Source organism: Aptenodytes forsteri, unplaced genomic scaffold, assembly GCF_000699145.1.
Source record: "Aptenodytes forsteri isolate BGI_AS27 unplaced genomic scaffold, ASM69914v1 Scaffold11, whole genome shotgun sequence".
Taxonomy (NCBI): Eukaryota; Metazoa; Chordata; class Aves; order Sphenisciformes; family Spheniscidae; genus Aptenodytes; species Aptenodytes forsteri.
In genome coordinates, this window is record NW_008794155.1 from 4,152,226 (window position 1) to 4,164,029 (window position 11,804).

The following is an 11,804-nucleotide window of genomic DNA, read 5'->3' on the forward strand; positions in this document are numbered from 1 at the left end:
GGCCGTGACCACTTCCCTGGGGAGCTTGTTCCAGTGCTTGACCACCCTCTCCAGTGAAGAATTTTTCCCAATATCCATTCTGAACTTCCCCAACGCAGCTCTAAGCCATTCCCTCGAGCCATATTAAAAAAAAATGAGGAATTTTGGAGCATATTTATGGCAGAATAATTTTAACAGCATCTAAAAAAACAGCTTAAAAATAGATAGGTACTATCTATTTTTTACTACTACCAAAGGTACTTTTTAATGAGGTTGTTTCAAAAAGGTCATTTTGCTATTTGGACTTAAGCACCCTGCTTATTCTGTCCTTTTATAAATCAATATTTAAAACACTAGATGCAGGAGGAAATCTATATAGGTTCAAAATCCAATCCAATACTATAACATATACTATATAATACTATGACATATACTAATGTAATGTATACAATATAATACTGTAATATTGGATTGGATTCACAGCTACTGCAGGCAGAAGATGAAGTTTTTCAAAGACAGGGAATCACTTGTGAGGCTCCACCATTTGCTGGCGGCTTCAGCTTTTAACATCTCTTAGTTGAAAATTCTTCCCCAAAACTGAGCACAGCCTCCCGTTTCTGGTCCATAGCTTGGTGGGAAGTCTTCCTCAGCTTATGCCACCTTGAAGCACGTCTCAGAGTACCTCACCTTCACAGGTACCAGCACACAGGGCTATGTTTCAGTCTGCTGTCTCTGGCTAGTTTTCCTATCAACCATTAAAAGCAACCAACTAGTATCTTCACCCCAGCCTATCTTGCCCCACAACCCTACATGTATAAGGGCAAAATAAAGAAATGACGTTATGTAAAACAGAAGGTTAAGCTTCACCAGAGACTGCACTTATGTTTGTTTTACCTATAACCACAATTTCAAGGTGAGACAGGCTTAGCCCTGCTGTCAAAGGACGCATCCTCCTCCCTCTGGCTTTTCCTGCTCTTGGCTGAATGTTCTCACCCCACTCTCTTCACCAAGCTCTGATGCGCAGCTGACCCTCTGCTGAGCCAAGTCAGTTTGCTAACCTAGCAGAGCCCTGCCAAAAATATTTTCTGCCGGGTTACCAAGTACTCTGCTTGACCACATCTTTCAAAGTCGGCATGCCTGTTCCATCAGCCCAGCCTGCCTCATCCAACAGCTCCCAAGTTTGCAACAGGGAATCCCGCAGCTGCTTCGGCTGCAGTTGCCTGGCTGCTCCTTTGATGGCAGTGCCAGTTTAAGCAGTCCCGCCCTTTGGTTCCCACCCTACGCTGCCGCTCTGCAGAGCTGACACAACTGTTTGTGCAACCACAGAGCAACCAGGATCAAGGGATGGATTCAGCAGATGGCACCGATGCACTTAATAGCCACGCTGGGCTGCTGGCAGGGGCAGTGCACTGGCAGGAAGGAGTAGCTTGGAGTGAAAGCTGGTTTAATCCACGTGAAGGTGGCGCTGCTAAACGTGAAACCACAGCCCACAGTAGTTCTCTTACTTCAGACCCTAAGGACCTTCAGCCCAGCTGTTGGATCTGAAGATTCGGGGAATTCACTAAACCTTTCTTGTGAACACTGTCCTCCCTCCTGACCCTGAGCCAAGGCACCAAAAGGGGAACTCTGGACAACTTTAAATCCTAGTTTCATTGTCCCAGAAGATGACTTGTGTGTGAGTGTATCTGGCCCCATCCTCTTCACATTCAAACATCCCCTGAAGACCACACTCTCGTGGCTAATGTACCCCACAACCTCTGAACCAGATCAACTCCATGCATCTTCATTCCTGTTCCAAGCTTGTGTGGCTTTCTCTGTTCTGCCTGCCTCCCACCACAAACTCTTCAAAATAAGGTCTCCACCTTTATTTTTGCTTCATCTGACACGTTAATCAAGCACAGTGCAAAGCACATGCAGCTAATAATGATGCTTGAGCATCCTGGGGGCTGTGAAACAATAATGGCTTTTGACAATTAGTCAAAGCAATGAACAAAATTACACTGCTGTATTTATTTCTGAGAAGCACGCAGCAGAGGCCAGGGCTTAGCCCTTGGGGGAGGCCCAGAGGGGGGAGACAGTTTTGCCCCACAGATGCTATCTCTAGATTGTCTCTTTCTCCCTTACACTGAGCTCCATTTCCTCCTGTATTGACAAAAACTCTCAATTACAGCTAACTCAGGCAGAAGAAGCAAAAGAAGCAGAGATACTTTTACAGGCTATGTCATCAATACAGCAGCAAAAAGCTTAAAGTGTTTATTGCCAGGAAACTGGAAATAGCTATGTTATATTAATTACACTTCTGATCTGAAGCCGTGTTATTCTTTATTACTGCCTGTAATATTGTCCTCTTTCAGAAATACAAGTACAGGAGCATGTGCAGTGCTTTTGAAAGAAACCCTAGAAGTTAATTGGCATAACAGAGATACAGGTTATTCCTATCTCTCTTCTGCAGCAGCCAGAACAAAAGGCAGAGCTGGCCGTTGCAACAGATCTGGCCTTGGGCAGAAGTCCAAGCAAACATACAGTTTCTAGAAATCAGGATCCCATGTAAATCCCTGCAGTTTATTACACCAACTCAATACCTTCTGCCGCTCTCAGCTGGCAATAATGCATAGGCACCAAAAGTCCTTTAAGTAACTGGTTTCCAAACCATTTAAAGCTTTATCGATTGAAACTAAATACTTGAAAAATCCACCTAGAGGCTTTAGCCTAAGTGCAGTTCTACCACAAACGTATCTCTATATTTACGTGATACTTCATGATCCACAGATTTTTTGTGTGTACACAGTTAAAGAAGTCACATATACACTGAAAAATTACTTTGCCTTTCTGCTTTGATATAACACCAAGGACTGCACAGCTACTATTTCTACTTGAACAGCAACACTGAGAAACTTTAAAATGGAGAGTCCTCCCTTCCCAACATAAAACAAAAGTCATCCACAATAACAGTTCATACCTGTCTTTCAATAAACGCATTCACCCTCTGAAGCATTCCTTCACATGTAAATTCATAGGGCAAATAAGGGTCAATCTGTGGAAACATAGTGTGTTAAGGTTAGAAGGTTTTTTGTTTAAATGAACTTTGTGGTGCGCTGTGTGGTAGCAGCTTGCATTCCAAATACTACCATTATAGCTTAAGTAGCAACAATAAATGCAAGTAAACTCATTAACAAATCACAATTTCACAAAACCATCAGCAGTTTAAGCTGATTTTTGTTCCTTTGTAACGGCAATAAAAGTTGCTCAGTGATTATCTTTAAGGAAACTCAGGGTATACTGCAAAGTAATAGATATAAAGCTAGCCTGAGACCCTACCGGATTCCAGAGCTTCTGTTTTAACTAAGTTTCAGTTCTAGAGTTGAAGTGAAAAAGAAAACACTGTGACAAAAAAGAATGTGATACCTTTGAAAATTACTTTGATTTTTTTTTTCCCACCACTTGATGTGCCCTCATTACAATTCCACGCTGTAAGTGCACAAGCACTTCAGTGGGGTTATGTCAAGGCTACAGTATCAGTCAAAGGAGTTGAGCATGCATTTGGACAGCCTGCAATGCTCTAAGAATCAACAAGGAAACTTCCTCACTGAATGCACAGAAAATACAGATTGCTGCATCATTTACATATGAAATTCACATTTCTATACAAATTCACTCACGCTCATTTTTTTCAGATAAAAACCTGAAAATCCAGTACTAAAACATGATAAACAGATACCACAGAGATGTAATAATTTTTTTTTTCCCCAATAGCCTACCAAAGTGCAGCACTCTGCTTTAATTAGACTAACATTAGGAAGCACTCTACGTGCAGTACACAAAACACCCTCAAGCATTGATGACAAATTGAGGATGCATTTCTCACCTTTTGATTCAAAATTGATTTCACAGCCTTCTCGACTTCAGAAACATCGTTGATGTCTACAGTCCAGACATGGGGCTTCCCAATGTAAACTTCAGCATAGGGATGCTGAGATGTCAACTGAAAGGAAGAAATGATATTGGTAAAAATTAATATGTCAAGATATCCTTCCCTCTCACTCTCTTCATCAGACTTTTTCGACGAAATGCACTAGGATAACGCAAGAATTCAGCTAGAATCTAACAGCGTCATTCCTTCTGAGTTATCTTTCAGATTTTCTGTGTTTAAATTTAGAGAGTGAACTTAGTTGGAAAACTGAAAATCAGGTAATAATGCAGATCACAAGTAACATTTGTGCACCTCTCATTTGTGGCTTTGATCCTCATAGTTGCATCACAGAAGACTTGATGCTTACTGAAATTACTTTTACAACGTGACCCTGCTTCCCCACAGCTCATTCAGAGCAGCCCTGCGTTTTCACAACCTGTAATTGCTACCAGTCCTGGTTAGACCTGCACGACTGGCTTCAAGAGATGCCATCCTTGCCCTGTCTCACCTTCAGACAACATCCTTGCCCTGTCTCTCTTTCAAATTTCAAACATTTCCAAGCTTCTGTGAGTAGTAGTGAATAAAGAATCATTTATATCGCTTAGATGAATTCTGACTCTCGCTGCTGATAGTACAAGAGTGATTTGACCTCAATAAGAGTGTCTACTGGTATTTTACTCACCACTTTCATTCAATATGAATGAAATTCAATAAATAACCAAGCAGATAACTAAGAAAAGCTATATTAGACATTACTTTCAGAACTAGCAGGACGGCACTAGAAGTAATTTTTGTGACAGGCTGCACACGAGTGAGAGGCACATGCAAACGAACACATGGAGAGGAAGCAAAAGCTGCAGAAGAGAGGGAGTGTTTCACAATGGCCTCAGAAGAAAATTGCTTTTTAAATAAATACAAAAAACCCCCTACAGGATAGATTATTTGTAGACAATTTTTATACAGCTGCCTCTTTATGCATGATACAAAGAAAAATCTAGTCAGTGCAAAAGATCTGAAGTAGGAAACGGTATCTGTTGGGAAGAACCTTCTCCTGCACTGGGCATATACCGTACTTGCTTTCTTCCTCAAGTGAATGCAAGAAACTACTTAAAAAAAAATTTGCCTATTTCATTTTGCTTGTGGACAAGACAAACCAGTCTTATAGTTACATACAGGATCAGCTAGCATAAATCTGCGCTCCGAGACCAATGCTCCAGGGGACTCCGTGCAGGCTCCCACCTTTGGTTGCAGGACAGCATGGTGGTGAGGGCTTGTGGACCGGCTGGAAGACTGCAACTGCTGGGCCGGTAACTCAGGATGCTTCTGCACACAGATGGCTTCCGTAGCTGCCTACATTCACTTGCAGCCCACTGCACTGTGCCCCCATCGGCATATTTTAAATTCCTCCAAAAAGTCCAATCCTTCTTGAAGACTGATGTATTCTAACCTTTATTCAATAGTATTTCTACTGCCACTAAAACTGTATGTACTTACAAATTTGGGTTACCGAGACTGAGTTCCCAGGGCACTTATGTACGGACTTTAGATGGCAGAAGCTACATTCCTATTGCTTTCAGTAACAACAAAACAACCTTCTATTGCACCTTTAAAAATATGAACATAAAACAGTGTTTTAAATTCCACAAAGCTTTAGGAATTATGCCTTAGACCACTCTTTCTCTACCATCTCACACAGACAGATGGCAACATTAAAGCCAGATCTGATCTGGAAGACAAACAACTAAACTTCTCAGACTCGTAGCTGTTTTAAGTATTAAGAATAACTAGCAACATATTTTTATTGCACCTGTTATTCTACATCTATACTCTCAAAAAATATTAAGACTATATCCTAATACTGAAATGCTTTAATTAGCCGAGGCCTAATGTTTTAGATATTCAGGAGATACTCCCTCTGTCTACAATAAAAATCCGTAAGAATTCTTATAAATAGATTTGGAATTAATTTCTAATTCCAGGTCTTTTTTTTTCCCTTCCTAAATGCAGAAAATGAAAGAATCTACATCCCACCAAGTACACATTTCAACTAGATTTAGCTACAGCGTTTTCTTTCTTGGGGGGTGGGGCACGACGACATGCAACACGATGCAGAATGGAGAAGAAATATTGGTACAAAACAAGCTGCTTGAAGGTGATTTTTTCTTTTTTTTTCCTGGCTCTTTCCCCCAGCAAAATCATGTCCCAAGACAAAACAACTGCTGATCTAAAATGAAAATTGCCATTTCCAGTTTTTGTACAGAGTCTTCACTACAGGACCCCATCTTGGGGGTAGAGGGGAAACAGTTAAACCCCCACCCCCCCCCAATAAACTCTACCTAGAACAAGAGAAAAATAGTGACTTGCAATGGTTACTTTACAATAGTACTAAACACAGACTTTACCTTCAAATTGGTCTATGGATAATCAATTCACAGAACTACACAAGCTTTTTTTGCTCTCCTTTAACACTTGAAAACACTGAGAGAAGGATTTAAGGACTTTCTTAATCCCAAAGAACCAGCACACGGATTACTGGAAATCAGATCTAAATGCAGTTGTGAAAACCAGTTAGAGAAAAGGTTACTCTTAGGATAGGTCAGCAGAGCATGTGAACGCAGCAATATTCGTGAGGAATGTTCATTATATTGTTTTGTACTAAAGCAGTCAATAGGGATTATTTTTCTGTGCAATTCAGGTGCACAGCATTTCTCTTAGTGCTGACACATGCCAGCGGGATTTAGCATGGCATTCCAAGCACTAAAATTCCTACTAAAGAGTTAAGTGGGTGCAGATTATTTACTGAGCCTGACCAGTTATACTGTCTGGGCACAGAACAACTGGAAACAAGACAGTTGAGTGACCCACAGAAGAAAAGCTTTGAAAGGTGCCAAGCCCAAGGAGAAAGTTTAAACAGATTTTTTTTTCCCTTATTGCTATCTCCTTTGTTAGCTATGCAAGCTGTGAGAACGGGCGAGTTTGAACTCACGTCCTGTACAAGCTGAATGTACAAGCTGAAAGGCAGTTACAGTCCTGGACATAAAATCAGAAGGAATTTATGTTCCTGGTTTAAAATGGCAAACTGTCTTTTGCTTATAAACTAGCTGGCGCCGCTCAGTACGCAATTTATATAGCCCAAGCGTAACTTGAATTGGGAAATATGGCTGTGCAAAGTTCTCATCATCTAAGTGTTACCAGAGAGCTTTCCCTTCAGATAAGTATGTACAGAAAATATGCATACACACCTATGACCAAGCCATGGTCACAGGCAAAAGTGCTAACGTCAGAAATGGCTACATGACTGTTAAATGCTTGCAAGCGGTTTAGGCTGAATTTTACCTACACCTAAGAAGAAAAAGATTCTAAAGTCAGTGCCAGGATGAGGGGCTAGCTTACTTAGCCTCATTTTTCTCTTACTAGAGTCTAAACACACTGGCTGTTTTGAAAGCTTGAGGTTTGCTCTTCCTGTTCTCTTAAAGAGTCAGCTCTCCAAATGTCTTCAGTGTTTAACCACAAACACGGTGGGCTGTGACCATTAATACCTTAGCTCAACAGTGCCTTGAGCAGATCTTTTCTGGAGAAAAAAACCAATATCCCAAAACACACAGAACCACCCACAAATGGCATTTTTATAATTTACTTAAACACCTATTTACTTCCTACACAGTACACAGTAATGTTTGTTTCTTCAACAAAATAAAACCGCTTTCAAATGACAAATCATGTACCAGATGACATGATCTATTCCTGGGCAGAACATCCGGATTTCAAGTGAAACTTCAGTTTATGACCTATCAATAAGAATTAGCAGAATGTACATATAGGCAAAGCTAGAGGTAAAGCTTAACAGTATGTGAATGAAAAATTTTGATTATCCTGTAAAAATAAGGACTGATAATCCCCATTGATGGCAAAAGAAAATGACAGTTGCACACCTTCTGCAATAAACTGTGAACATGTATGCTATTTTCCTGTATTGTGTTACTAAAAAGAAATCCACAATCATTTTCAATAAAGAAGTTACCAAGATTGATAAAGCTTACCTCTCGGAGTGTAGGCTTGCCTTTGAAAAATTCTGTGTTTTTGCTACTTTTTGGTGGGTTAAATCTTAAATTTAGAAAAGCACATCCATTAGCGATAGCCATCCGGTTTAAGTGAAACTTCAGTTTATGACCTATCAATAAGAATTAGCAGAATGTACATATAGGCAAAGCTAGAGGTAAAGCTTAACAGTATGTGAATGAAAAATTTTGATTATCCTGTAAAAATAAGGACTGATAATCCCCATTGATGGCAAAAGAAAATGACAGTTGCACACCTTCTGCAATAAACTGTGAACATGTATGCTATTTTCCTGTATTGTGTTACTAAAAAGAAATCCACAATCATTTTCAATAAAGAAGTTACCAAGATTGATAAAGCTTACCTCTCGGAGTGTAGGCTTGCCTTTGAAAAATTCTGTGTTTTTGCTACTTTTTGGTGGGTTAAATCTTAAATTTAGAAAAGCACATCCATTAGCGATAGCCTCTAAAGGAGCCGGCCCTTCATATGGAAATCCAAGACCAACGAAGAGCTGAAAAACAGAAAACAAGGACTATCTTAATTTTTGTTCTTTACAAAAACTGAAAGCTAAAAGCTAACTTAAAATAAACAATAATGCATTCTAAATGTACCAGCCTAAAAAAAAAATGTAACTTTAAGAAGAAAATGGGAGAAATTCAGCAGCTCACCCCCTCCTACCCAAGCAGTAATGGAATGTCCTGTAAAACACATTTGACAATAATCTTCTGTAATGAGCCGAGGTGGTTTTTCATGGAGCTGAGGCAACAACGGACCCTTTCAGTTAGTTTTGGGGGAAAAAAAAGTCATTTGGTGATTTGACTGGTGTTGAAATGAAACGGCTGGGGCTCTTCTGCAGGTACAGGTTTTACTGCAGCAACCTCACGGAACAGCTACACTGCTGTTTCCCCTCTCTCCCACACCAGCTAACCTGCTGGTTTTGCCAATATGAACACGCTCCTGCCAAACTGATTAAGTCTTCTAATTAAAACGGTAGATGGCAGCAAACACCAGCTGAAGACACTGTACCTAGGCAGCAAGAGCTTGTATAGGATTAAAAGGGTTCAATGCCTCCAAGGTAAATTGAAGGAGGAAAAATGCATCACAAAGCTATTCCTACATCAGTTGAGATTACAGGTGCTCTAGAAAAGGCAGTGCTTTTCTCCAATGTAAAGAAATTGAATATTTTTTCAGAGTTGTCTGGCTTTTATTTGGATCTTGACCCCTTTCCTGGCCCAACATAATCAAAACCCCTGAATTAAATATAGGATTCTTCATCTTTATTTGAAAGTCTGTGTATAATGGGAGAATTACAAGCTCTAATTCATAACAGCAATTTCTCAGCACTGCTGAATGACTTAGTGTGTGTGTATATATATATAGCTACTGCTTTTTTCAAGAAAATAAAGAGCAATCTTCGTTAACTGTTAGGATCCTGTATTCAGGACATACGTATTCGAAGAGGTCAAATTATACTATTCTGCATTAAATTTTCTGCAACATGGAAGTGAATCCTAGCAACAGAAGATTCAAAACTGAAGGCCCTTTCCAGGAGCTGATCTTAACATTGATGCATAAACCTGTAGTCAGTATTGTCGTGCACAGGCATTGCAGCATCAATCCTCTCTGACCCATGGCAACAACGGTATAAATTCTGACTTGGCTCATTTTAAAAAGAAAGTTAACACTTCTCAGCATAGCTGAGGACATACAATTTTCACTGCACAGAGCTGAATATTGTTAGTTCAGTTTTCAATTTTCAGGTTAAAAAAGTCACCTACTTGCAAAAAGTTTCTCAGCTATCTCACAGATTTAAATCTTACAGGAAACTCTCCAGCGGCTTATATAAAAAACATCTGAAGGACTATCTCCACTAAAGCTAGATTATGTAAATTTGGTTTTTATATATGACGTAAGATACGTTACCTTTTAGTCAGAAAAAATACATACTAAATTTCATCTCAAAAGAGGCTTAATTTAAAGAAAGGTAATCTCTTGAAAACAATGAATTACGGGCATGAAACCATTTCATGCAATCTGCACACATAATGTTATTTATTTAAACTACTCCTTAGTTCAGGCAGAAAACCAGCTGAGAACCAGCAATTAAAACCATCTGAAGTATCAATTCTCCTATGATGCTGTGTTTGTCTGTTATGTAGAGAATGCTGGTTTGTTTGCTTCATTTTTCACTTTTTTAATAAACTGCTGCTGTGCACTGCTGAACAGTTCTGTGTCTGACTGGTCCATTTATTTAGGAGGAAGCTCCACGGGGAAAGAAACATGGTTTTATGTTTTGACAGCGCAGAGCACACTGTCAGCACTTAATCTATAATAAATAGCCTACCACCTGTTTCGCATCCATTTTCCAACCTTACCTCTAAGCAGCACCATACCTTTGAAGAAAGAAAGAAGGATGTGTCTGATCGCTAGAACAGTGCATGTGTGTGTGCGCTGCCTGTTGGCCTGAGGTTGCAGCCTGGCTCACAGCTGCCCGCGGCCCGCCCAGCTCCTTCTTTCAACCCTCCAAAATCTTCTATCCCTCTCTATCACATTGTCTTCACCAGATCAGCTGAAATGCCTAAACTGAATCTAGACCCTGCTCCTGAAAATTGCCCTTTATTAACGTTCCTTGGTTAGGGAGCTAGTATTTTTGTATGGGATAAAGAACAAAACTGAGGAATATCTTAATTGCCTCAAGGAAGTCACCTTCATTATGATTCAAAAAGCAAGCACTAGAGAACACAGGTCATTTCTGTAACTCATTCTTATAACGCTCTAATTTGCTAATCCTTTGAATTACATGCAGCTTGTTATTTCCAGAAAGGCTAAAACAATCTGTCAAGGTACTTCCTAAAAGCATGTAACCAATGCTGCAAGTTGCTAATTGAAAAAGAAGTAGGAAAAAAAAAGTAGAAATAAGACAACAATTTTCAGGTACCAGTGAAGCAAGCATCCATCCTCAGTACAGTTGAGGCTGTCTGGAAGACAAGTCTCTCTCCCTCAAAACAGTAAAGATTTCAAACGCTACTTTGTGATATAAATGTACACTGTTGCCTCCACCACATAAGGTGCTGACTATGGCTTTTAGGGTACTGTCTTACCGGACGTTATGTCTGGTAACACAGTCCACCATGGAGAGGCACCTTCACCCTATGGCTGAATATCTATAATGCGAAACTCTAAATTTGACAACATTGGTAATCTAACTGTGGGTACACATGGTTCAAAAATGTTAGCCCTGATCTTGCTTTGTTAGCTGCAGCGGAATTGCTATGCAGAGTAGAATTCCTTTATGCTTTACTGGTTGATTAGTGCTTGAAACCATTTCATTTCCTGTATATGAGCATTTTTCTCACCTTTCAAATGGTTTTGAAAGCCAGAACCATTACTTTTCAACGAGAGGGCTTTAAACTAGGTTCGAAGGGGGAAGGGGATAAAACCAGGCTCCCTAGAGATGAGCCTAGGGTAATGACCTACCAATGCTGGGGGTGAAATCAATAGCCCAGCTCAAGTGCATCTACACCAATGCACGCAGCATGGGTGGCAAACAGGAGGAGCTGGAAGCCATTGTGCAGCGGGAGAGATATGACTTAGTCGCCATCACAGAAACATGGTGGGGTGACTCTCACGATTGGAGTGCTGCAATGGATGGCTATAAACTCTTCAGAAGGGACAGGCGAGGAAGGAGAGGCGGTAGGGTGGCCCTGTATGTTAGGGAGTGTTTCGACTGTATAGAGCTCAACGATTGTGATGACGGTACGGTTGAGTGTCTATGGGTAGGGATGAGGGGGAAGGCCAACGAGGCAGATATCCTGCTGGGAGTCTGTTATAGACCACCCAACCAGGATGAAGAGGC

At 40.4% G+C, this 11,804-nt stretch overlaps 1 protein-coding gene across 1 annotated transcript in view; it reads right to left on the reverse strand.

Moving 5' to 3' along the window:
- MGAT5 (mannosyl (alpha-1,6-)-glycoprotein beta-1,6-N-acetyl-glucosaminyltransferase) overlaps positions 1–11,804 on the reverse strand; it is an 86,211-nt gene that overhangs the window by 7,610 nt on the left and 66,797 nt on the right. The window contains exons 12-14 of the mRNA XM_009279908.2: positions 8,313–8,459; positions 3,845–3,961; positions 2,939–3,013 (exon numbers count right to left, since the gene is read on the reverse strand). Coding sequence (XP_009278183.1) covers positions 2,939–3,013; positions 3,845–3,961; positions 8,313–8,459 — 339 coding nt within the window. The remainder of the gene's footprint in view (positions 1–2,938; positions 3,014–3,844; positions 3,962–8,312; positions 8,460–11,804) is intronic.